A 25,238-nucleotide genomic window follows, 5' to 3' on the forward strand; every position below is an offset into this window, starting at 1 on the left:
CTAATGCAACGGCTAAATGATGGAAGGACTTCCTCAAACTGCTTCCTTTATAGGTTGCCCGCTATTTTTTTTTATAAAACAGATTTTATTAGTTAATTTGCATATATCATGCAACGCCCTGCACGCCAGGGGAAACTGCCAAAACATTTCCGAGCATATACAACAGCAAATGGCTTTTGTTTCATAATCTTTCATCCCTCCCATGAGCAACTGACCCGTGTGTCAGAGCATAGAATAGTAACCCACCCCATCCCCAACTCCCCCCCCCAAACTCTCACCCCCAAACTCCCCCCCCCACGGTCGCACAAGTCCACAACACCATGTCCACAATTATGTACAATAGATATACACAGAAAAAGCACCCCAGTTCCCTTCCACCACCCCCTTCTGTCCACCCCTCAATATCTGTACGTGTTCCTCCGCCTAACCTGGCAACAAGGGCTTTTCCATCACAGGGGGATCTAGTCGTAGGCCACGATACTCCGCCCACCGGTTCCAGATTTTATTGTGTTTTCTCGGGCACCCCCTGGCCACAAATATGGGCTACTCCAGGCCCATGCAAAAATCTAGGCCATTTTTCCAAGCTGCCACCGATGGAGCCCTCGTTGCCTTCCAGGTCTGTGCAATATCTCGCTTTGCCAAGGTAAACCCCAACAGCAAAAGGTGTCGTTTATATATGTTGCCCCCCACCCCCTCCATCACATGTAATAAAGCCAACTGCGATGTAGGGGCAAGCTGCCAGCCCAGGACCTCTGAGAGGCATGCAAAGACTCCCCTCCAGAAACGATCTAATGATGTACATTGCCATACTGTGTGAATAAACGTGCCTTCCGCCTGGTCACAGCGCAGACATACCGGTGAGGAAATCATCTCCGCCCGCCATAAGCGCGTCCTGGTAAAGTAGACCCTGTGGAGGTATTTAAATTTGACTAGGCAAAGTCGCATCGCGATAGCCGCCCCACGCCGGGCCGCCAGGGCCTCCACTCAGTCCTCTTCCTCCAGCTCGCCCACATCAGCCTCCCAGTCCCCCTGGAGCTTCTGGAGTGTGGAGGATCAATGGATCACCAGAGTTTGGTATATGCGCGATATCTTCTTTTCTCCTAAGTCCCCCATAAAGAGTTTAGCCTCGATAGGACTGAACTCAGGGATGGACTCCAGGCCCTGCAGACTAGAGAATAGCGCGTGTCGCAGCTGCAGATACTGATAGAACTGTGTCGGATGCCATTGAAACTCCTCTTGAAGATCCCGAAAGGATTTAAGAGTTGTATCAGCCACTACATCGCCCAGTGTGGAAATGCCAATAGCATACCACCCTCTAAGTCCCGGGATGGCCGCCAGTTGGGGCAGCCACCCATTGTTCCACATAGGGGTCTCCCGTGTCAAAATGCCCCACCAACCCATGCGCCGAAGCGCTTGTTTCCAAATCATGAACACTACCCTTGCAGCTGGAGGTTTCCCGCTAATTTATAATTTTTCTCACCTGTTTCCTTTGTCAATTCCTTTGTAGAACTTTTGGAATCAAGTTGCTTGTTTCCCCCTCTATCATCTTGGAGTCCCGGCATGATGCCTTCCCCTGTTGCAGGGATTCTGCTCCTACACAGAACTGTGCACAGAGACCCAGGACCACAGTGAATTGTGGTGGACCAAAAAACTCATCTCAGTACCTAGAAACCCTAACCAGCTAGCATCAGTGTCACATTAGCTCTTCGTCCTATAGCAAAGGAACCAATGATTAGACAACCCAGAACATGCAACTTAGGTTATACTCAGGAATGGTGGGAAGCAAGAACACTCTTTTGTTGGACTCTCATACCAGTCCACAACAGGAGTAAAAAGAGACACAGGAAAGGTTAAAATATTTATTTTAACGACGTGCTCTAAGATGCAGTATCTTTGCTAACATAAGCAGACATATGATTAGAAATAATATGATCAGCATTGTTACAATTCCATAAAACACAAAAGTAGAAATCATATTACAATGATGGTGAAAACAGGTCTTATAGTGCCTAGTGTAACACCCTTCCTAGATAGGAACTATGTTTTATAAAATATAGAAGGTCTCCTAGGCTTGTGTGGGAGACCCCATACCTCCAAGATCAGCAGGAAGGAATCACATCAGGATCTGCAAAAGCTCTCTGCCTTTCTGGAAAAATAGGATTCTTCCAAGTGCCTAAAATCATGCTTACAGTGCAATATTAAAGTCGCCAGAATCATCATGTTATGTCTAAAACGTGAGCCGATCAGCCCGAACAACAGCTACCTTGTTATGATAACCTTGGAGGCTTTAGCACTCACTTTGCAGACTAGGGTCGCGATGTAAGTCTAGGGATGTCGAAAACAAGCCATTCTCATGTGAAGCATTTCACGCAGCCAAACTTAAAACAACAGCTATATGTAGTGTTGTGTGCAAAAGCAGCAAAAAGGTAAAATGGTGTTTAAACTTCTAATAAGCCTATGCTAACATAGCAATGTGCGCAACAAGACCCAGCCCTCACTACACTGCCTTGTCGATTGTGCTGTCTTTATTTGTTGTCGCCACTCCCTATTGTTGCACTCATCCCGCCCCTTAAACGGTACGTATTACAGTTGTCTTTTTAAAATGTACTGTCCTCTTGTTATCTTTCTTCTTTTCTTTCCTTCTTCTCTTTTCTCACCCTGTAAATGCTCCAGTCTATTCTTTATCTCACATTTATTTCTTTTCCCCCACTATTGACAGACATATTATTCTTCATAAATTGTCTATATATTTATCCTACTCCACTTTCTGGCTTTGCCTTTTGCTCTTCCTATACTCCTTCATTACTGTCAATTTCATTGCTTTCTATTTTTGGTCTTTTTCTTGCACTCAGAATGGTTTTGTCTACTCTTCCTTTTCTTGTTACTTTTCACTGGAGACTCTACTTCACAACCTTCTTTTTTCTTTCTATTACTTTGGATTATTAATAATTGTGTGATTTTATATTTAATTCGTTTTATATACATTCAGAGTTATTTCATGGAATGTAAAAGGTTTTATTAATCCCATTAAGAGGCAGAGAATATTATCCCACCTTGCTACCTTTGATCCTAACTTAGTCTTATTGCAAGAGACTCATTTGACGACAGAGGTAGAAGCTCTGAAACTTAAAAAGCAGTGGGTGGGTTTGGTCTTAGTATCACCTACGAACACGAAAATAAATTGGGTAAATATTCTTGTTCATGATCCCACTGGTTTCCATTGGAGCAGTTCTAAAATCAAATACCAAGGTATTTGGTTCAATAAATCCATATTAGATTCTGTTAAAATCAACATGAAGGATGTGTTGGATCGTATCTCTAAACCTCTCGCCCCCAGGAACCCTCTCTTTCTTTCTTGGTGGGGACGGCTTGATTCTGCTAAAATGAAGATTACTCCTATTTTATTATATATTTTTCTATGAATCCCATCCATATCCCAAATGTCTACTTTAATCAAATAGACTCCCTCCTTTCTAATTCTTATGGAACAATAGCAAATCTAGACTTGCCTTGACACATCTTCGTAAACCTAAATCTATGGGAGGAGTGAATTTTCCAGATTTTCGATTGTATCATAAGGCCTTCTTTCTTCGATCTCCTTCTAAATGGCTCCTTTCCGAAATCTCCCCTCTTTACACCTTTATGGGTTCATAGTGAACGATTCTTACTTGCACCCTTTTCTTTTAAGGAAGTCCTTGCTTTCTCATTAAAGACCACCATTACTTCTTTTCCGTTATTTAAACATACTTGTTCATTACTAAAACAGCTTTTTCGAGTGGACTTTCTCTCTCTAGGCTTTCAGTCCCCCCTTTGGTACAACACCCATAAACCCTCAATAACAGACCTCTTTTTTGGAAATCCTGGAGGCTTAAGGGGATGATAAGGGTTCAGGACTTGTTTGATGATTTATCTCCATGTTCATTCCCCCAATTTCAAACCACCTTTAAATGCCCTCAATCCTTCTGGTACAAATTTTCTAGTCTTATGACTATAATCTTAGATGTTTTTTTATTCTCTACCCTCTCTAGATCAACTCCTTAAAGTATTAACTACATTTCCTAAAGCTTCCCTGATCTATACATCTCTTCTTTCTCCTGATCTGGTTTTCTCTAATGTAAGGTGGAAACTGCCTTGGAGATGGATTTGGGCTGTGATTGGACTGTTGATTTTTGGAAAAAACTATGGGGTAGATCTTTGAAGATATCTAGATCTGCTTTCACTACTCAGTCCTTATTCTTTATATATCATAGATTATATTATACACCTGCATCCATAGCAAAATTTACACACTCTAATGATGTTACCTGCTGGTCTTGTCAATCTCCTGTGGGTGATCTGGTGCACCTTCTTTTTTCTTGCCCTGTTGTCGCTTCTTTTTGGAAGAACGTTTGGAAACACCTCTCTCTTATCTTTAATTTACAGTCTCCTTTATCACACATTAATCTCTTTTTGGGTAGCTCATCAGATTTGTTGTGATTGTCTTTGCATGAGAAAGGTTTATTTGACCTGATATTAGCCTTAGCTTTTCAGCAGATCTCACTTAATTGGAAATGTTCAACTAAACTTTCAGTGAACTCCTGGCGGAACAACGTTTGTCATTACCACAGACAAGACATTGCATTTACTTCTTCTGTTAAACCACATGTAAATAGGGATTTATTTTGGTCATCATTAACCAGCTATTTAACTAAGATTTCAACTCCTTTATCACATAATCGTTCAGAAAATTTTCAACCTCCATAAATCATCATTTGGTCACTATATTTCTCTACAATATTTATTATTATATTGCATTGCTATAAGAAGGTTATAATATAATCTCATGGTCTTCAATTATAGAACTGTATTATATACTTCTCCTTACCCCCTCTTCTTTTCCCCCATCTTCTTTCCTTTATTATTGCTAAAAATGAAAATAGCTTTCTATTTTGCTTATTGTCTGTTTTTATATCTATTATACTATTCATATTTTGGTTTTTCATTACCTTTTCTTATGTAATTGTTATTTACTTAATACAGCTTTTTAAACACCAAGATTGCTATTGTCTGCTAATAAAAATGTATTATCAAAATGTGCTCTTTGTAGTTACACCTGCTTTTGAAATCCAGCATTGTTGCATTGTCTAATGTTTTGAAAAGGGTTTGATTATTCTTTACTATAGCCCGCCCTTCCACTGACCCCGCCCCCCCAATGACCCCACCCCTAACGGTTTGGCTCGGTCACAAACCACACTGTAATGTTGGCCCCTGACAGAAAGTTTGTGAGTACCCATGTCCTACGGTGAAGATTTCGAAATTATCCCACATTCGAAATCCCTTGAGCTGGGTCACCTGTTTGAGCACACTGCCCTGCCAGAGCAGCATCCCCTCAGTCAGCTTCCCCCACCATCCCATCAGTCACAGGGAGTGCCTCTATATGGCCAGGACCACCTGCGTTGCTGGTAGAAGGGACCCCACCCCCTTCCCACCATATAAGTAATCTAGCAGGGAGGTGCCACCCATCGCCTATTTCTCAACTACATATGCTGGATCACGTTGCTGGCGACACCACCAATCGTTGATTATCAGAAGATGAGAAGCTGAATAATATGGGACTACCTCGACAGCAGCAATGCCTCCGCCAATTATACTATGTTTCAAGGAAAGAGCACTTTAGCACTGGTTAGCAGTGGTAAAATGTGCAGAGCCCTAACGTCAGCACAAACAAAGTCAGCAAAAATAGGAGGTCTGAAGGCAAAAAGTAAGGTGGAAACCACACCAAGGGTGCCCGGTCTAACAATGTCCCAATTCAAAGATGAGCTGGGTATATTCCACATATACGCTAAAGCATATCACTGCCTGATGTAAAAGGTTGGCTAAAGAACACATGTACAGCTTGAATGAAACGGGACACAAAATCAACCCTTTCAGGACACCACAGTCTACTTCCAGACTCCCTGAGGCAAAAGGAGAAAAGGACAATGTTTGATCTGCATCAGCTAGAAAAGAATGGACGCAAGCAAGTACTTTTCCAGGAAACCCTCATTTGGCCAAAGCCTTCAATAGGGTATTGGGGTCGATGGTGTTGAAGGCAGCCAAAAAATCTAAAAGGACTAGTGCTCTGACACCACTGCTGTAAACCAGCCTTCTAAAATCAATTAAGGCACAGAGCACCACCACCTCTGTGCTGTGGTCTTCATGAAGCTCTGATTGAAAAGAATCATGGAGCTAGTTTTCTTTCACTTTGCCCAGAATTGAAAGCAGAGATATCAAGAGAAATTTGTTCAAATCGCTTAGATTTAATGAAGACTATTTTGAGCAGAGGTTTTGCTACCGTGGATTTCTGGGTAGCAGAGACAATGTCCTGGCTTAAAGAGCTATTAAATGTAGTGAAGTGCTCATTGATCTTGGCAGGGCAGAGCAGTTTCAAGATTTTGTGAGAACTAGGTCTTCACATGAGCCTAAAAACAGCACCTTGTGACCAATGCTACCAGCTGAGAGCGGGGGATACATTTAATAGTGGTTATCTGGCAGCTGGGGGCTTTCATCGAAAGATCATAGTTCAAGCTATGGGGATAGAAACAACTTTAGATCTGACATCTTAGTGGAATCTCCGGATATTCTTATTGAAATAGAGTGAGAGTTTGTCACAAAGAACGCCTCCTGGAATGCTGTGGTGCTGTGTAAATCATAAATAAACTGAAAATGTTCCTGGGATAAATTAGGAGCTTGTGTTCGAGAAGTATGCCCTCAGGGCTTCTCTAATGGATATGAATGGCAAAAGGAGAAAAGGCCATCTACACTAAAAAATACCACGAGCAAATATACATAAAAAATGCAATCAGGGGGTCAGTGAGATGTTATGTGACTAATTCTGCCGGGCCCTACCTTCCCTACAGAGCCATTCGCCCAGTGTACAAATTTCCTATGGGTCAGTCCAGTTCTGAAATCTTTATTCTGAATAATTTGGGGAAAAGCAACTATTGTTTTTTATTATTAGTTAACAAACAGTAACAGAGACAATGAGATAGGACATTAGAGAAAACATGAGACTGGAGGTTCTGTGACAACGAATGCAAGCCAAGGGAGGATGGATGACAGGATGGAAATTTGACCAGGTGGGGAAAGACAGATGTATGGATAGTGGTGAGTGTGTCAATACAAGTGACAGTGGGCAGGCCTAGAGATTGGATGGGGTGAGAGATATGATCAAGAAGTTGAATAGAGGAATGGTTGAAAGTTGAATGGTGACAAGATAAAGGAAATTATAAGAGAATGTGCTGCAAGCAAGGGGGCTTTATTCAAGGAGTTATAGACTTTGAAATCTAGCTGAGAATATTACAATTAAATTCAACACAAGCAAGCACACATTTGCTTCTGTTAGTGATGTATTATATAACTTTGCTTACATACATAACAATCATTTTATATGTTTACTCAGACACTGGCGGGTCCTAAAATATGAAAAGGCTATTGATTAATTTACCCTATTGGCAAAACAAATGTGTCTGAGGCTCTGCATTATCTACCCTATCTCTGCCACTTGCTGTCTATCCATACACAGCCAAGCACAACAAACACATTCATGTTCTTACCAATACCACCCACAACACACACAAAATATATACTAAAACTAATGGTCATGAACACCTGTTTTGCAGTTTAACTCATAGTTGACATTACAGACACTCACATAACACACAAACTAGACAGAGTCCTAATTACAGAGATTTGACTCTTCATCACCTCCACCAATATTCCATCAACATATTAGAGGTTCTTGTACCAGTATACTGATACGGCAACCAACACATTGGCCCGTTTACACAAAATTCAAGGTGATTTTCTCCTCATTCACAAGTCCAAATATCCTTGCATCTTCCAAGAACGCACCACTATACAGACACTGAACTTGTTGCCTGTCATGTCCCAATATCTGCAATCCAGGCAGTCACACTCCTTATCTAAAGCTTCGTATTCAGCAATGTGATCTGCAAACATCATTAGTTAAACAAACTACTCAAAAACATCCTCCTGGAAGACTTTAGCTTTCAAGGTGACAACACCGCTAAATCCCGGAAGAAAGAACTTCTAGACCTTCTTAATACAATTGATATCAAGCAACATATCTTACACAGTTCTCATGAATGACAACAACTTTGCCCTCATCTTCTTATCTGTACCAGTCCTCAACTGCCTTCCATCTCTGTTTGACAGATCATGCCACATCCCCTTCGACAGACCATGCTAACACTCCTAACCATATATAAGGATAATGATGAAAAACGCACTGGCAGCATCATAAGAGGAGCTGTCATCTAGTGAGAAAGAAAATGATTACCCACTATATTCATCAGTGAAGCTACAAATGAAATAAAGGAAATTTCAAAAATCTACCAGGCGCATTACCAATTTGGATGCCAAATGCGTGCACACCAGAACCTCATGATCTTCCCTGCTGAGTTCCAAACTGACCACAATGTGGTACTTCCTGTGCAGAACCTTCATGTGATTTTGCAACTTGTCCAAGATGTTTTGGTAATTAATAGTCTTTCAAAGTCATTCTCCCTCTGATATTTCAGTATTCTTACGAAAGGAAATATAGGCAAGGTTTTTTTGTCACAAAAAACCTAATCTTCAAATCATCCCCTGAACTGTGTAAGCAGCTTGGCTAACGTAATTTCTTCTCTCACTAGAAACGGGTATCAGCTCTATTATCAATGCCTCCAGATCAGATCTTACAACATCAAAACCACAACAGCATTGGACAAGTGGCCCGTTCCTTGTTGAGAAGCCTGAGGGAAAGGGCTGGAGCATCTGGAAATGCTTTAAATGGCAGAGACAGCTCTCCAGCCGCAGCGAGCAAAACCCAATCTGATCACTTACATTTTCATCAATAACTGTTTGGTATGGATTACCAGGCAGGTAACTCTTATCCTGCCTGCGTTTAACAAGGGCCCTTTACTAAAGTTCCTAAGGCAGTGCCTGGCAAAAAAAAGAATGAACAATATCAACACATGCATGTGCCATTTGTAGAAAGAGGGCTTGAATTGAACCTACTGCTTTTAGGTGCAGCGATCCAATGTATCACATCCAGGTTCACATGTTTCAGTAAATTAAACCGAGGATGAGCTACCTATGATTGACAAGGAACTTGGCTTGAAACGGAATATGATCAATTACACAAAACATAACGTATTTCTATTATGTTCATCACACTAACGTATTAGCACAATGTGGCATGCAAAGTCAACTGCAGTAAGAAAATATGAACTAGTATATAAGACATACTTCTTTCTTTGTGAAGTTTTTTGCAGGTTTTTATAGCAACAAATACATCTTCCGCTTTCACCAGATTTCCCTGCAACAGAAAATAATCAATCAAAAGATGTATAACATCATCTGTACCCTCCTCCGCCCATATTCATATTCAAGGTTCTATTGCAGCATTGCATTCACTATTCACTTCACACTTTTCCTTAGGTGAACAATCGTACATTCTCGTATTTATATGGATGGCACCTGGGAATATAAAAGAGCCTGGCCACTGTGACTGCCTCATTTCAAAATAACAAATAATTGTGTTGTTGCACACATTTATCATTGACAGGATAGGTTCTGCTTGAGTAGGAAAGCAGATTTGGAATTCAACGAATGGCACCTGCTGCAGCAATACGGAAAAACACATTCTTCATAAAGGATTTGCTATTTTTCAGGATCCATTTCTCATTTCAGAATAAATACTCATGGATGAAATAAAACACATTTGCAGTGAGAATTTAAAACAACACATGTTATATTTGTTATGTTCACATCGGTCCACCTTGTTTGTTTCCTCAGCATGTTTTTGTTACAAAATCCAACGTTCCTGCTTCGCAGCTATTGCCTATACTTGGGCAATTCAGGCCCGACTCCTTCCACCCACCACTTTCACCCGATCTAACAAACCATCTACCTCTCCTTCTGCCAGACGCTCGAGACCCATGTGTTCCTCCCCCAATGAGCACAATAAAACTTGACCATGTTTTATTCTTTGCGCCCATCCTCTTGCATACTCACTCCCCTCTCCTCAATGGGAGGCACAGCCAGTAGGATTTCACAAACACCCAGAGCTGTGGAACTAGCCAGAAAGGCAACACAAGCTGGTATCTCACACCCCTCCTTTCGGTTTCAAACATTTTCAAGAGAGGCTTTAAGAGCACCACAGACATGACTAAAGACTCACAGGGAAATAAAGGAGCTTGCCAAGTTTCGGTCCCCTGAAATCAGTACAGAAATAAAGGCAATTTTATTGATGTAGACTTATTTATTATACCTTAGCCTTTTATAGAAATAGGAGTAAGAATCATCATATTAATACAAACACTGAGCGTGGCTTGGGGCATCAAGATTGCGGTCGCGCTTTAGGAGTGCTCCGGACCCCTCTGTCATCCGCCACAATCCACTTTGATGCCCTGCCTTTGGTATGCCAGCAAAAGCTCTGCCGAGTTCCCCCACCCTGCCTGTTTCCGAGGGAAGACTCCAGCCCGACCTTCTGGATGCACACTGAGCCCTCCCTGTAGACCCACAGGCTTCATTGGATTGCCTGACCAGCTGCCGCTCCATGCTCCCAGAGTACGTGGAGGCCAATTAGCACCTCGCGGAGTGAGACACAGGGCCATAGAAGGGCATTCAAGAGAAGGTGACGAGCACAGCCGTGGGTGGGATAGGAGACCTTGATCCCTGGCTCAGTCCCCACGCAGCATGTGTTCCCTCCAGACTAGGACAGTGAGACACAGAACTAAAGCCCTGAGCCTGCTGCAGGGTTCTCTCAGGACCTGGTTGTCTGGGCCCTCACACCACTCATCTCAACATGTGCGGGACTGCCCTAGATGCCTTCAGATCTGGACTGGGATGCCCTGAAGACATTCAAGCTCTTCCCTCTCCCTCTATCCTGGGAACGCCTGAGGGCATCTGGGTCAGTCAAGTACAGGACTGGAGGGGCACCCTCTTTTCCTCCCCCCTGGAAACAAGTCGCCTCCTGCTGCTTGTTGCTGACACTTGATGGACGGGGAGCTTCATTTGATGGCCTGACACTGTGGGTACATCTCCCATATCCTTCCACCCAGACACTAGTACTTCTATGACTAGAGGGAAGTTGACCTGGCTTGCTGAAGTTGAGTGAGGGGACTATGGGCTGAGAGACTTATGCAGTGCGAACTTTGTGACCCCCTACTTGCCTGATACCAGCGGACCGTAAGGGAGTGCTAGCTGCCACGGCAATCATCACGGGGTCGTAGCAGGAGAAGTTGTTGGAGGACTCGGACTCGGAAGAAGAGGAGAGAAAGTCTGGAGGGGAACTTTCGTAGGTGGATAGCACAGGGGGGCCGACGGTCACGCCACAAACCGCGGATGGTCTGTTTAATGAATAGTGCTGGGGCGTGAAGATGACTCTTTAGTGGAAAGGACAATTTCTGATGCTTGGTGACTGGCAGGTACTCTGTTGTGACTATTATATGGGATCGTGGGCAGGGGGTGAGGGCTGGGCGTGCCCTGAGTCGGCCCTGAGACATACCCCCGCTGCCCTTAAGGCTTACTGTGGTGACTACCACAGGATAGAGAACAGTGCGTGATGTTGCAGGTTTGGATGGGGGCTACAGCAGTGTTGTTAGGTCCTGTCCTGGTGAGTGGGGTTGGGGTAGTTTGTTGGGGTGTTTTGGGGGCGGGGTACTGCTGCATTGGTGCGGGGAGGTTTTCCTCTTGTTGCATTGGGGGGGGGGAATGGATGTGATGGGGTCGTTACCTGATTTAAAGCGCCTCACATGGAATGTTCGTGGACTCAGGACCATTGCTAAGAGATACAAGGTGCACGCTTATTTGGTGAGGAGAGGCATCCAAATAGCAATGTTGCAAGAAACTCACTTGACCAAACTTGAATGTGGTGCATTGCAGAAGAGGTGGCGTGGGCAAGTGTTTGGCACATCTTACTCGGCATTTGCGAGAGGGGTGCTGCTATGGGTCAGAGCGGGGGTCCCATTCCAAGTCACGAGTCAACTGGTGGATCCTGAGGGTAGGTTTGTGGTGGTGGCAGGGAGGCTATATGGCAGAGAAGTGGTCCTATGTAGTGTTTATGCCCCCAATGTTGATCAGGCCCGATATTTTGATAATCTTACGGGCTCGCTGGCCCACTTCCTGACAGGCCCCATCATAATAGGGGGGGACTTTAACTCTATCACGGATGTGACATGGGATAGATCGCACCCACCGTTGGGCGACTCCCCTGTGTGTAGGCTGGCAGCGCACAGGAGGGATTGGCAGGAGAGATGGGTCTTGCTGGATGTGTGGAGGGAACAACACCCCAATGTTAGGGATTACTCCTTTTTCTCAGCTCTGCACGCACTGCATGTCAGAATTGACTCCATTCTATGCAGTGGCCCCCTGGCTGCCATGGTGTCACACACTGAATACCTTGCTAGGACCATTTCAGACCACAATCCCTTATTGATAGCGTTGCGATGGCAGTTGGCGAGGTCAGCGGCCCCGACGTGGAGGCTGAGGCCTGATACCCTCGAGGATTCAGTATTTAGTGATAGGATCCAACAGGGCGTGGAGCTTTATTTTGAGAAGAACGAAGGGTCGGCCACCACGAGATCGGTGGAGTGGGATGCAATGAAAGTGGTGGTGAGGGGGGCCTGTATGGGCAACTTCTCTAATGTGAGAGCGACTGTCTTGGCGGATCTGGAAAAGGCGGAATGTGTGTTGCGAGAGCTTGAACAATGCAGGCCTGGGAGGCCGGACCTGCAGGATCGCTTGTTGGAAGCGAAAGAACTGGTGGCGAAAGAAACGGAGCGACTGAGATGCTATGATTATAAACTGTATCTTGTTAAGGTGCATGCGGAGAGGGATAAGGTGGGCACACTGCTTGCGAAGCTTGCTAACCCGGAGCCTAGGAGCGACCCGATCATGGGCATTCGAACTGAGTCGGGGGAGGTGGTCCACTCGCAATCGGCTATACTGACGCGATTTCAGGAGTACTATACGAGCCTCTATGATACGCAATTGGAGGCGGAACCGGCCACAATAGGAGATTTCCTAAGGTCCGTGCAGCTTCCGGTGTTGGAGGCAGAAACAGCGAAGGCCTTAGGTGGACCAATCACATTACAGGAGATAAGGGGGGCTATCAAGCAGATGGCCAGGAACAAGACGCCGGGGGTGGAGGGCCTCCCAATTGAATTCTACGCGCAATTTGTGGATGTGTTGGCGCCCAGGCTGCTGACGGTGTACTTGGAAGCTGCGACCCTGGGTCGCCTCCCGAGCTCCATGAGGGAGGCACTGGTGGTGCCGCTGCTGAAACCTGGTAAAGACGCACTGGATGTGACATCGTATAGACCCCTCTCCATGTTGACTGTTGATTACAAGATTTTGAGTCGCATCCTGGCAACCAGGTTGCTACCACACATGACCTCGTTGGTGCACGACGATCAGGCGGGGTTTATTCCCACCAGGAACACGGCTCATAATACCCGCCGGCTGATCCGCATTTTGCATGACGCCCTGGGTTCCGATCAGGCCTCGGCCGTCCTATCAGTAGATATCGAGAAGGCCTTTGACAGCCTTGAATGGTGTTACCTAGATGAGGCACTAGGAAAGGTCGGACTCGGTGGAGGCTTTGGGCGGTGGACTAGGGTTCTTTATTCTGCAGCAACAGCTACAGTGAGATTGGGGTCGCTCGTATCACCCGCCTACCCGGTACGCAGGGGGACGAGGCAGGGGTGCTCGTTATCGCCCCTTCTGTTCGCTCTTGCAATGGAACCACTGGCGGCGCAGACTAGAACAGGGGCTTTCTTTAACGGTATTAGGTATATTGACGATACCCATCATATCTCGCTATATGCCGATGATCTGTTGCTGTATTTGGAGGACACAGTAGTGGCTCTTAGGGGAGCCATGGAAATGCTTTCATCCTTCGGCAGATTATCAGGACTTAGGGTGAACTGGACTAAAACGTGTGTTTTCCCGTTGCGCACGGATATACCGTATCCCCCTCTGGCAGTAGACGTGGTCTGGGAAGACAAGTGCTTCACGTACCTGGGAGTCAGGATCTACCATGACGCCGGGAGTCTCCTAGAGGGTAACATAGGCCGCTGCATAAGGGGGCTGCGGGGATGCATGTCCTTCTCGGCCTCTCTCCCTCTATCGGTGCAGGGCCGAGTGGCATTGTTAAAAATGGTGGCTCTGCCCCGACTGCTATACTACTTTAGAACCTTGCCCATCTGGATCCCTCAGCGGATCTTTAAAGATCTGAGATCATTGATCATTGACTTTCTTTGGGGACAAGGCAGGCGCAGGGTGGCGTTGCACAATATGACCAGACCCAAAATCGCGGGTGGGATGGCGGTGCCCGACTTTGAAATATATTACCTTGCGGCCCAGCTCCAGGTTCTGACACAGAACGTTGCACGGGAATTCAGAGGCCCGGACCAGGACAGGGGGAAGGGTATCCAGAGGAACATCCTGTCTTATATAATCATGCAACAGAAATTGAACATAAGAGAGCTCGCCATGGAGGAGAATACCCTCCGGTTGTGTTGGCACAGGAGCCTGAAGAGAGCGAGGATCGCACGACCTTATGCTCCGGAGATCCTCCTAGGGATGTTGACGGCGCTGCCACACGGGGGTGATTGGTCTCCGCTTTTGGAATGGGAAGAGCTGGGCCTCCAAGTGATCGGAGATCTGTTTGTAGAGGGGCAGCTGGCCCCGTTTGGGGTGCTGCAGGAACAATTCGGGCTCCCGGGTGGGGGATATCTCTTACACGCGGCTATCTCTGCAGCGATGCAAAAACACTGGAAGGTAGGCTTAACGGAGCCGGAAATGACCATGGCATGCCAGTATGTGGTAATGGCGGCGGGCACGATCAAGGCGGTCACTTGTCTCCACTCGCGGATGCTGAGTGAGGGGCTAGCACCACTCACGACGCTGAAGGCCAAGTGGGAGGACAGCATAGGCAAACCTATTCCGGACACGGTCTGGGGCCACATACTGGAGCGTACTTGGAAGGGTAGCAGGAACGCCAGTTTCCAACAGGTGCATTTTTTCATCCTGCACAGAGCCTATTTGACCCCGGGGAAACTCCGTCGGCATTTTCGGGTGCAGGATGCGGCGTGCCCGAGGTGCTCATCACCTGGAGTTGAGTTAGAGCATATGTTGTGGAGCTGTCCGAGGTTGGGTACATACTGGCCGGAGGTGGGTGAGCTTCTGAACGCGGTCACAGACAGGGAGGTGGAGTTTGACATGGCGGCGTGCCTGCTACTTTGATTTCCCCACACGGCGAAAACGAAAATTACAAGCAAGTTTCTCGATCTAGGGCTTATGCTGGCCCAGAGAGAGATTACATGGCGATGGAAGTCCAAGGAGGGCCCTTCTATTAGGAGATGGACGAACGAGCTGTTAAAATGGTCTAGATGTGAAAGTGCGCTGAGAATGCGACAAGCCACCAGCAATGAAAAGAGCCTGGAGATGGCTAGAGCTTGGGAGATGATTGCGCAGGCGTTGTGTGACTACGTGACGGAGGATGAGGATGAGAGGCTTCTTGCGCATGGACTTCCATGAACCAGGGGTGTGAAGAGGTATTCCCTATTAATGGCGTGCCATTCTGCCCGGAACCCATGGTTATAACCCGCACCAGATGCAGCAGGGGGGAGGGAAGAGGGGGGGAGTGGTTACAATCACCCAGATAGGAGTGGGCCACCACCGAAGACAGGTAATGCAGTTAGTATCCGAGGGAGGAGATTACGGGTACGCTGCAGGGACCGTCAGGAGTACCCGATTGATGGCATTTCCGGGGGGTCAATTTGGATGTTATTAACGGAGTCCGGCTACACAGCCCTTGGGGAACCATGCGGTGCCGGCAGGGGATGTACGCTACTATCTAGGAGTGACCGGGGAAGGGGGGGAGCTGTTGGGGGGCAAAAAGCAGATACTACATTGGACTGATGGCCATAAACCACTCTGTAATATTCATGACGTTCTCGTGTTGGTGCTCGCTGCTGCGCCGCCCGGCCTCCGGGATGTGGGCTGAAGTGCCGTGTACAACCTTGAGAATCTATAACGCCTTATACTGAAGTGGTGAGGATGGTCGTATTGTATCGATAATTTTGTTGATAATTCTGCAATAAAAACAAATTTTTAAAAAAAATAAAAAATACTGCAGCTGACGATCGCTTGAAAGGACTCCCCTCTTCTGCAGTGCAACAACACTGACTTACTGCCAGATGCTTTGCTCCCTCGCTTCGCCTCCCAGCTCTCTGCGTATCCCAGCAGAGACCCACTCAGTGCTTGGATGCTCGTGCTGCTGCAGACTGTGGCAAGTGGGCAGGGCCCCAGGTGCACATGACTTATCCACGCTCCATCAAACATGGGGAAAGACACAGTCTCAAAACCTGATCCCTCCCAGCTGCGTATTGACCAGCTCACGACCACAACTAGAGTGACAGGTGGGACGCCTTGGATAAAACTGCCCCAACAACAGCAGGGGACGTTATTAAAAATGTGCATGCCATCCACACTTCACAGACAGCGGTCAAGATGAAGATAGGAGAGGTACAGGGTGGATGTGACACTACCCCGTCAAGACTTGAGGAACGCAACCAGTGACACCACAGAAGCAGAAGGACACCTCTCTACAGTTGAAGATGAGGTTGCCGACCTCAAGATTACAGTCGCTCACTTCCTCACTCGTACTAATAAACTCCACCGCCGGGCTGAAGATGCAGAAAATCCCTCGAGACGCTAGAATTTGCATCTCGGCTTTCCGGAAGATGCAGAAAATACCTGACCATCTGAATTCCTGGAGTATTAGCTCAAATTGTCGATGCTGGCTAATAAACTCTCGCCTCTTAATGGCCAACAGTGCACTTACTACCAAACCTCCTCTTAGCACTTTGCGCCGGCCCACGATAGCGAGGTTCTTCAACTTCAAGGACAGAGACTATCTTGTGTGAAGCTTGTATGCACCTGGATCTCCGCTATCCAAATTAAAAAATCTTAATTTTTCCCGATTACATATGAGAGGTCTAGGCCCGACGCAGGTCTTATGAATCTGTCAAGCAGAGACTCCAGGCCCTCCAGCTGTCTTATGCACTCTTGTTCCCAGCCCACCGTAAACTGATATTCGCAGATAAGGACCACTTTTTGAAACCCATGAGTCACCATGGGAATGGCTAACGGAAAAAAACAACTACACCATCAACCCAGTCTCCTCCTCCATCGACTGGCCAGATGTACCAGGCGGACGCTGACAAAGATAGGAGCCGTTAACGAGTCCGCACTAGTTCTCGTCGCAGGAGGCTCAACATGTTGAATGCATCCCCCTCATTGAGTTCTGGTTCTTCGGTGCCACCACTGCCGAAAAGATCGGGTCAGTTCCCAAAGACCGGAGGAGACTCTCATGAGACTGAGTTGGACACCTTCTCCACTTTAGAGATAATAGGGGCAATCCTCTTGGTTCCCAGGTCTGGAAGTGAATTAGCACACAATTACTGAATAGCTCCTGCTTACTAGTGCAAAGGCAGAAATTGAACTATATTGAACCTACATCTTGGAGGGGTCCACCATTCTTATCTACGAAAAACTGGTCATAAGTTAGGGAATAGGTTATAGGCCGACAGATGCTTCTCGGGGGGAAGTATGGGGTGAGGGAGCTTGGGTTTCTGTCATAATGTATTGTGGTTTTGTTTTCTTGCATGCCTGTCGGTTCTTTTCTCTTTCTAGGTTGTCACAGAGTCCCATCACAGCCCAGCCAGCTATAGCTTCAACACACCCAACCACACATGCATTGCGAGCAGCATCCGGCCCCTCTTACACAGTAGGCACGTTATTAGCTCATGTGCATTTCACGTCCCCAAACTTGCCATGGTCCAAGATGGTGTTATGTCTTGGAACGTAAACAGTCTTTTAGACCAGATCAAGTGTGCAGTGGAGTTGCGGTATGCTCAACGCTACCTACCTTCTATCCTGATGATCCAGGAGACGCACCAGGCGGGCACCAAATGTCCATTCCTAGTACAGCAAGGGTTTGACAGGGTCTACCATGATGGCAATATTGCTGCGCTGCTCTTTCCCCTTGATGGTAGCCCAAATTTGTACAGATCCACAGGGTCGACATCTCTCCCGAGCGGTCATGATTGAGGGTAGCCACTTGAATATTCTCTGCCTCAGGGTCTAACTATTATTTGAAGCGACTTTAACGTGGTCCTAGGTCCTGTGATGGACTCTACTGGTCCCCGATCCGCTTGCCACAAAGGGACTAACTCCCTACAAAAATGGGTGTACATTCTAGGTTTATGCAATGTGTGGAGAACCTGGAATTCTAGACAGAAGCAATACACACATACCTCAGCAGTACACCATACACACATGCATTGATATACTTCTTCTGCCGGCCACCAATGTTTTGTCAGTTTCGTAGGTGCAGATAATCTCACGTGGAATCGCATTGGCACACCAGACTCCATCAGACGTCCAATGTGGCGACTCAGCGCCTGGCATCTTCAAGATGCAACAATACCTCAGGCTGCAAGACACGAAATAGTGGCATATTTCTACGCAAACACAGGATCAGTCCGGTCAATGGGTAGTCTCTGGGTGGCATGTAAGGCCACTATCCAGGGACTTGACCCAAAAACCATCTCCTGACAGAAAGAAAAAGCAAAACACGATTGAGTCCCCCAACTGGAAGCATGCGCCCTATGCCTAGAGACTCAGCTCTCTGGCACCAACAATAGCGCAATCACCAGGGAATTGACCATGCTTCAGGAAGAGATTAAAAGCAGCGAAGCACATCTGGTGTGCCTCAACTGCGTGAGTATACAGGTGGGAGGGACCTAAACAGCAAGTTGTTACATTGGCTGGCCTCTAGACCCCTGGCAATACAGATTATACCAGAGATCGCGGACAGCAAGTGCTGTATACACAGTTCCTCCCGAGATAGAACCCAGGTGTTTGCCGACTACTATGCAAACCTGTACCCGCAGGCCTCCGTCCCGACTCTGAAAAAGCCCCCCCCCCCCCTCCTTGATGAGATACCCTTGCCACGTCTTCCCAGTGCTGAATGATGAGAGCTGGACCAGCCCATTACTCTTGAAGAAATTGGAGATGCAGTCTCGGCAAGGGCGTCTGGGAAAACACTAAGCCCGGATGGCTAACATATGGCATTTTTCACTAAATATAAAGATATCCTGGAACCTCATTTATAGGCCCTTTATAAGGAGGCGGCGCAGATGGGCTCCTTCTTCCGAGACCTTGATAAGGTCACTAAAGTGGTCATACCAAATACGCACCCACCGTTCATTGCCTGTGCTGATTGTCGGCCTATCTCGCTTATTAACAGGGAGTTTAAGATCTTGTCAACTGTATTGGCCAAAGCAAACACAAGGAGATTATGGAAGCAGTGCTAAAACTTTTCAGACATTCACCCCCAGTCACAGATCTGGGTTGAATCTACCATCGTTTTTTAGCTCACTTTACCACCCCAGTTCAGACACAGCCATATGCAAATCAGTCCTGACCCTGTGCCTCATGGGAACAGTCCAAACCGAACTGCTAAGTCATGTCTTCCCTGGACCGGAAACAAGCATCCTTGGATCGGTTTCATGCTAACAGCCCTCATCAGCCAGGCTAGCTTGCATCCAGCGGCAAAGTGAGCAAGGGACCAACGTCTGGGCATACCCTGCCAACTTAGTGCTAACAAAACAAACACAAGGAGAGGATGGACGTAGCGCTGAGACTTTTCAGACACTTCCCCCCAGTCACAGATCTGGGTTGAATCCATCATTGTTCTTTAGCTCACTTCCCCGCCAGAGTTCAGACACAGCTATATGCAAATCAGTCTTGTAATTGTAATTGTAATTGTAAAGAATATTTATTAAGCGCGGTTGCTGCCCGCAGGCGTCCAAGCGCTGGGTTGAAGGGAAAGTGATGGGAAGAGGAGATAAGGTACATAGGATTGAGCAAACAGCAGTGTCTTTAGGTTTTTTCGGAATGCGAGGAGGTCTGGGTTGGACCGAAGTGAGATGGGGAGAGCATTCCAGAGCCTGGCGGTGTTCAAAGAGAACAGCCTACCTCCAGACCTGGCTCGCTTCACTCTGGGAACAACGGCGAGGAATGCCTCCGTCGACTGAAGGTTCCTGTTAGGGTGGTAGGGGGTGACAAGGTCGGTGTTGATGGCAGGGCCCGTTTTCCAGAAGGCGCGGTGCGCCAAGCACAGCGCCTTGAAGGCGACTCTCTGCCTCACTGGCAGCCAGTGGAGACTTTTTAGAGCGGGTCTGGCTGACTGGGTGCACGGAATTTTCAGCAGGGTGGCGTGCGGCACAGTTTTGAACAACTTGCAGTTTCCTGAGGGTCATCTCCGGAGCCCCCACTTATAGGGCATTGTTTGAATCCAGGCGAGATTGGATGAGACCTTGTACCGCCACCTTTTTGGCCTCTAAGGGAAGTAGCGGGAGAACTTTCCTCAGGATTCTAAGTAGGCCAAAGCAAGTAGCGGACAGTTTTGTGGCCTGGGTGGAGAAGGAAAGTTTGTTGTCTAGCCACACTCCCAGGCTTTTAACACTTTCCTTAGGAGTGGGGGGAAGGCCCAGTGCACTGGGCCACAAGGAAGTGAAAGGCACAGGGGAGGTTGGGCCTAGGAGCATGAGCTCCGTCTTTTCTCCGTTTAGTTTTAGGGAGGAGTTGGTCATCCATCCCTTAACGTCCTCTAGGCATTTTAGCAGGTCTGCTGGGGAGTGCCTGTTGTTCTCCGTGGCCAGCGAGACCACAAGCTGGGTGTCGTCGGCGTATGATACGATTTTAATGCCATATGGTTCGACAACACCCGCCAGCGGCCTCATGTACACGTTGAACAATACAGGGCTCAGGGAGGAGCCCTGTGGCACTCCGCAGCTCAGGGGTTTGCTGGAGGACACTGTCTTTCCGTCGAAGATCTGAAACGACCTCCCAGACAGAAAGGAGTCAAACCACCTTAAAGCGTCACCTGAAACTCCGATGTTATAGAGACGGTCCAGCAAGGTGGTATAGCTGACCGTATCGAAGGCGGCACTTAGATCAAGGAGGATCACTGCCACTGATCCTCCCTGGTCCAGTATCCTTCTAGTTTCTTCGGTGACCGCTAACAAGGCGGTTTCCGTGCCATGCTTCGGTCTAAAGCCTGTCTGGGATGTGTGTAATAGAGAGTGGTCCTCCAGGAACTGGACCAGCTTCGCGTTTATATACTTCTCTAACACCTTGCTAGCCCAGGGGAGAAGTGAGATGGGGCGGTAGCTGGAGTGGTCATCTGGGTCTAGGCTGGGTTTCTTCAACAGTGCCCGTACCATGGCCTGCTTCCAAGCCATGGGGACTGAGCAAGCGGATATGGATGTGTTTAGAAGATCCAGGATTATAGGCAGGGTGGCTTTACTTGCCTGCATCAGGACTTCTGGAGGAGCAGGATCACAAGGGGAGCCCGACTTGACTTGTCGTGCCACCTTGCTTAAAGTGTCGAGGTCCAGAGGAGGGAAGTGCTCGAGGGAAGGCTGGTCTGGGTGGAGGGGTGGACTTGGGGGGAGTGGATTAATCGGATCCGGGGATGTGGCTGCAGTTGGGAAGGTAGAGTAGATTTTTAGAACTTTGTTGTGAAAAAAATCTGCGAGCTCGTTGCATTGGTCCGGGGTTTTGTTAGGAGGGGGGGCCGTGTTGGCACTGGAACATTGCTTTATAATTTGGAAAATTTCTTTGGGCTTAGATTTCGCTTCTAATATTTTCTCAGAGTAGTGGGTTGCCTGGGCCGATCTGATCCCTTCTTTGTAGGCTTTTATCGCCTCTTTGTAGGAAGCTTTTTTGTCTGGGAGGAAGTCTAAACGCCAGGCTCTCTCTCGTTGCCTGCAAAGGCGTTTTAGCTGTCTTAGAGAGTCGGAGATATTCATCTACTAGGAGTTCAGAGGGACATAGGACTAGGTCGCCCTCCACTCAATCAATTCAAAATCACAAAGACCTAGCCACAAAGGCAATAATTATTAAAGATCTATGGGCATGTGAGGATTGTCAAAAGATCATTCCACGTGCACTCCTTGTTACAAAGATACGTGTCATGCTCAAGACTATTGCCACCGAATAAAACTAGCCAACCTCCGATAAGTCTGACACTAGACAACACAGTACCAACATTCACTAGAAGGACAACATTTAGAAAAAAGGTGTGAATAGCTAGAAGACACCTCACGGGCGCACCACCAATGGGGCCCCTGGTAGGTACTCACCAGGATGGCCCTGTTCTCATCATCGGTGTCAACTAGCTTAACGTAAACGTGTCCGACTCCCAAAGGAAAAGAAAAGAAGACAGTGAATGGTGCAGTGTACACAAACTTATATGTGACAAAGACTAACAACGTTCAACATATAACACAACAATTACTGTGCAAACAAGATTATGAACTCCTTTATTTTATATTCTCTTGTGTGCCAACAGTAAACATATATACATAAAATGGAGAGAAGCGAATACTACCTATCGATTCGCATTCAACTCGCTGCCGAGTTGTATATATTATGTATATATGTTTACTGTTGGCACACAAGAGAATATAAAATAAAGGAGTTCATAATCTTGTTTGCACAGTAATTGTTGTGTTATATGTTGAACGTTGTTAGTCTTTGTCACATATAAGTTTGTGTACACTGCACCATTCACTGTCTTCTTTTCTTTTCCTTTGGGAGTCGGACACGTTTACGTTAAGCTAGTTGACACCGATGATGAGAACAGGGCCATCCTGGTGAGTACCTACCAGGGGCCCCATTGGTGGTGCGCCCGTGAGGTGTCTTCTAGCTATTCACACCTTTTTTCTAAATGTTGTCCTTCTAGTGAATGTTGGTACTGTGTTGTCTAGTGTCAGACTTATCGGAGGTTGGCTAGTTTTATTCGGTGGCAATAGTCTTGAGCATGACACGTATCTTTGTAACAAGGAGTGCACGTGGAATGATCTTTTGACAATCCTCACATGCCCATAGATCTTTAATAATTATTGCCTTTGTGGCTAGGTCTTTGTGATTTTGAATTAGAGAGTCGGAGAACCAGGGGGCAGATTTCTGTAGTCTCTTCGAGGAGGATCTACGAAGCGGGAGGATCGCGTCTAGCGAGTGGGTGATCCAACTTTCATAGTGGACGTTTGCCACATTGGGGTCTGGGCAGGGTGACGGGCGAGTGGAGTCCAGGTTGTGCAGCCAGGGCTCCAATGGGAGTTTTGACCAGTTCCTTCTAGTGGTGACTTGGGGAGGTAGCTGGGGGGTTTTGTGTTTGACCCAGGTAAACGGGACCAAAAAATGGTCCGACCATGGAAGGGGGGTGGGATGATCCACAGTTAGATTCAGGCAGTTACTAAATATAGGGTCGAGTAAATTGCCCTTTTCATGGGTCGGGGCTGCAACCAGTTGGGGCAGTTGGAGAGCTTCCAGATCATCTCGTAATTCCTAAGCAATGTGGTCTGAGGGGGAATTGAAGTGGAGATTGAGGTCCCCTAGGATTGTGTGGTTGGCGGAAGAAAGAATTCTTTGCGCTATAATTTCTGGAAGAGACCTGTGGAACTCTTTTACAGGCTCAGGGGGGCGGTAGATCAGGGTGCCGGAGAAAGTGCTATTTGCGTTGAACTCTATGCAGAATGCTACACTCTCGCACTCAGGGATAGTTGACCCTGTGCCTCATGGGGACAGGTCAGCCCTAACTGCTAAGCCATGTCTGCCCTTGGCTGGAAACTCTTCCCATTGGACACAGGGTCAAGAATGGTTTGCATATGGATGGGTTCAAACTAGAATGGCATGGTAAGCAAAAGAAAAATGGATTTAGGCCCAGATCTCTGCACTGGGGTGAATCTATGACATTGTTCCGCATTCTGTCCATCAATTGTTTTTAAATTTGTCACCCCGGGTGGGACAGGTATGCCCAGACGAGGGTCCTGTGCTCTCCATACCACTAGAGTCAAGCTATCCTGGCTGATGAAGGGTGATACCCTGAAAATGGTCCTAGGATGCTTGTTTCCAGTCCAGGGTGGACCTGGCCTAGCAGTTCGGACTGGACTGTTCCCATCAGGCACAGACTCAAGACTGATTTGCATATGGCTGGGTTCAAACTGGAATTGCATGGTGAGCAAAAAACAATGGATTTAGGTCCGCATGTCTGTACTGGGGTGAATGTATGAAATTTTTCTACATTCTGTCCATCACTTGTTGTTTTTGGAACTGTATTGGCCAACCACCTACAACAAGTTCTTCGGTCTCTAATCCACCTTGACCAATGTGGCTTTATGCCTGCTAGGAGCACGAGGCATTGTTTATGATGTTTACACATGGCACAAGCCACAATCACAGGATTTCATCTCCACAGCCTTTACTTTTGATAGACTTTGAGAAGGTCTTTGATACAGTGGATTGGAACTATTGGACCCATGTGCTGGAGAGGGCGGTTCGAGGGCCCTGCTTCCGTAGACTTGAGCGGATCCTATACTCCAACCCGATTGCCCAGGTGCCAATAAATGGGGTGCTTGCTGACAAAGTAACCATCGGCCGCGGGACCAGGCAGGGGTGCCGGCTGTCCCCCCCTACTTTTTGAGTTGGTCAACGAGACCCTTGCTCAGCTTATACAGCACGATGCACAGATCAGAGAATGGGAACGGGACACAAAGGCCGCATTGCGCTTTATTTGGATCATGTGCAGTTTTATATTGCGAACCCTTCGGATAGTGGCCCTCGATGACTCCATCTTTGGCAGCTCTTTGCAGAGGCTTCGGTATTGATAGTAAACCCAGCCAAATCGATCCGTGTACCACTTATGCCCTCACAGGACTGTGTAGATTGGCAGATGGCAATCCCACTTCCGGCATCTTAGCTTCTTGTATTTGGGCATCCAGGTGTCTCTCGACCCAGCCCTAACCTGGTCTCTTAAAATCACCCCCCTCTCTTGCAAGGTTTAAGCAGATCTTAAGAAAAGGTAACTGCTAGTAATGAATGTTATAGGAAGAATAGCACTCAACAAAATGATGGTACTGCCCCGAGAGAGATGGATTTCCTGGCTATTTCCTCTATGTGGCATTATTCCAGACCCCATTTAGCCTTCCCTATCTGTCATCATGCTTCTTACAACGGGGTCTGGGTATGATCAACCTGCACTTGTACTATTTGGCGTCCCACCTCTTGATCATTAACGATCAGCTCAGTGGAGGGTGGTCAAACTCAGACTTTAAACAAAAGCTTGCCACACT

General features: G+C 47.0%; 1 protein-coding gene across 2 annotated transcripts in view; it reads right to left on the minus strand.

The window, feature by feature from the left end:
• B3GLCT (beta 3-glucosyltransferase) overlaps positions 1–25,238 on the minus strand; it is a 1,059,223-nt gene that overhangs the window by 412,555 nt on the left and 621,430 nt on the right. For both annotated transcript variants that reach the window (XM_086935136.1, XM_086935137.1), the window contains exon 10: positions 9,271–9,340. In XM_086935136.1, the coding sequence (XP_086791262.1) occupies positions 9,271–9,340 (70 nt within the window). The remainder of the gene's footprint in view (positions 1–9,270; positions 9,341–25,238) is intronic.

Source organism: Lissotriton vulgaris, chromosome 8 (genome assembly GCF_964263255.1).
Source record: "Lissotriton vulgaris chromosome 8, aLisVul1.2, whole genome shotgun sequence".
Classification (NCBI taxonomy): Eukaryota; Metazoa; Chordata; class Amphibia; order Caudata; family Salamandridae; genus Lissotriton; species Lissotriton vulgaris.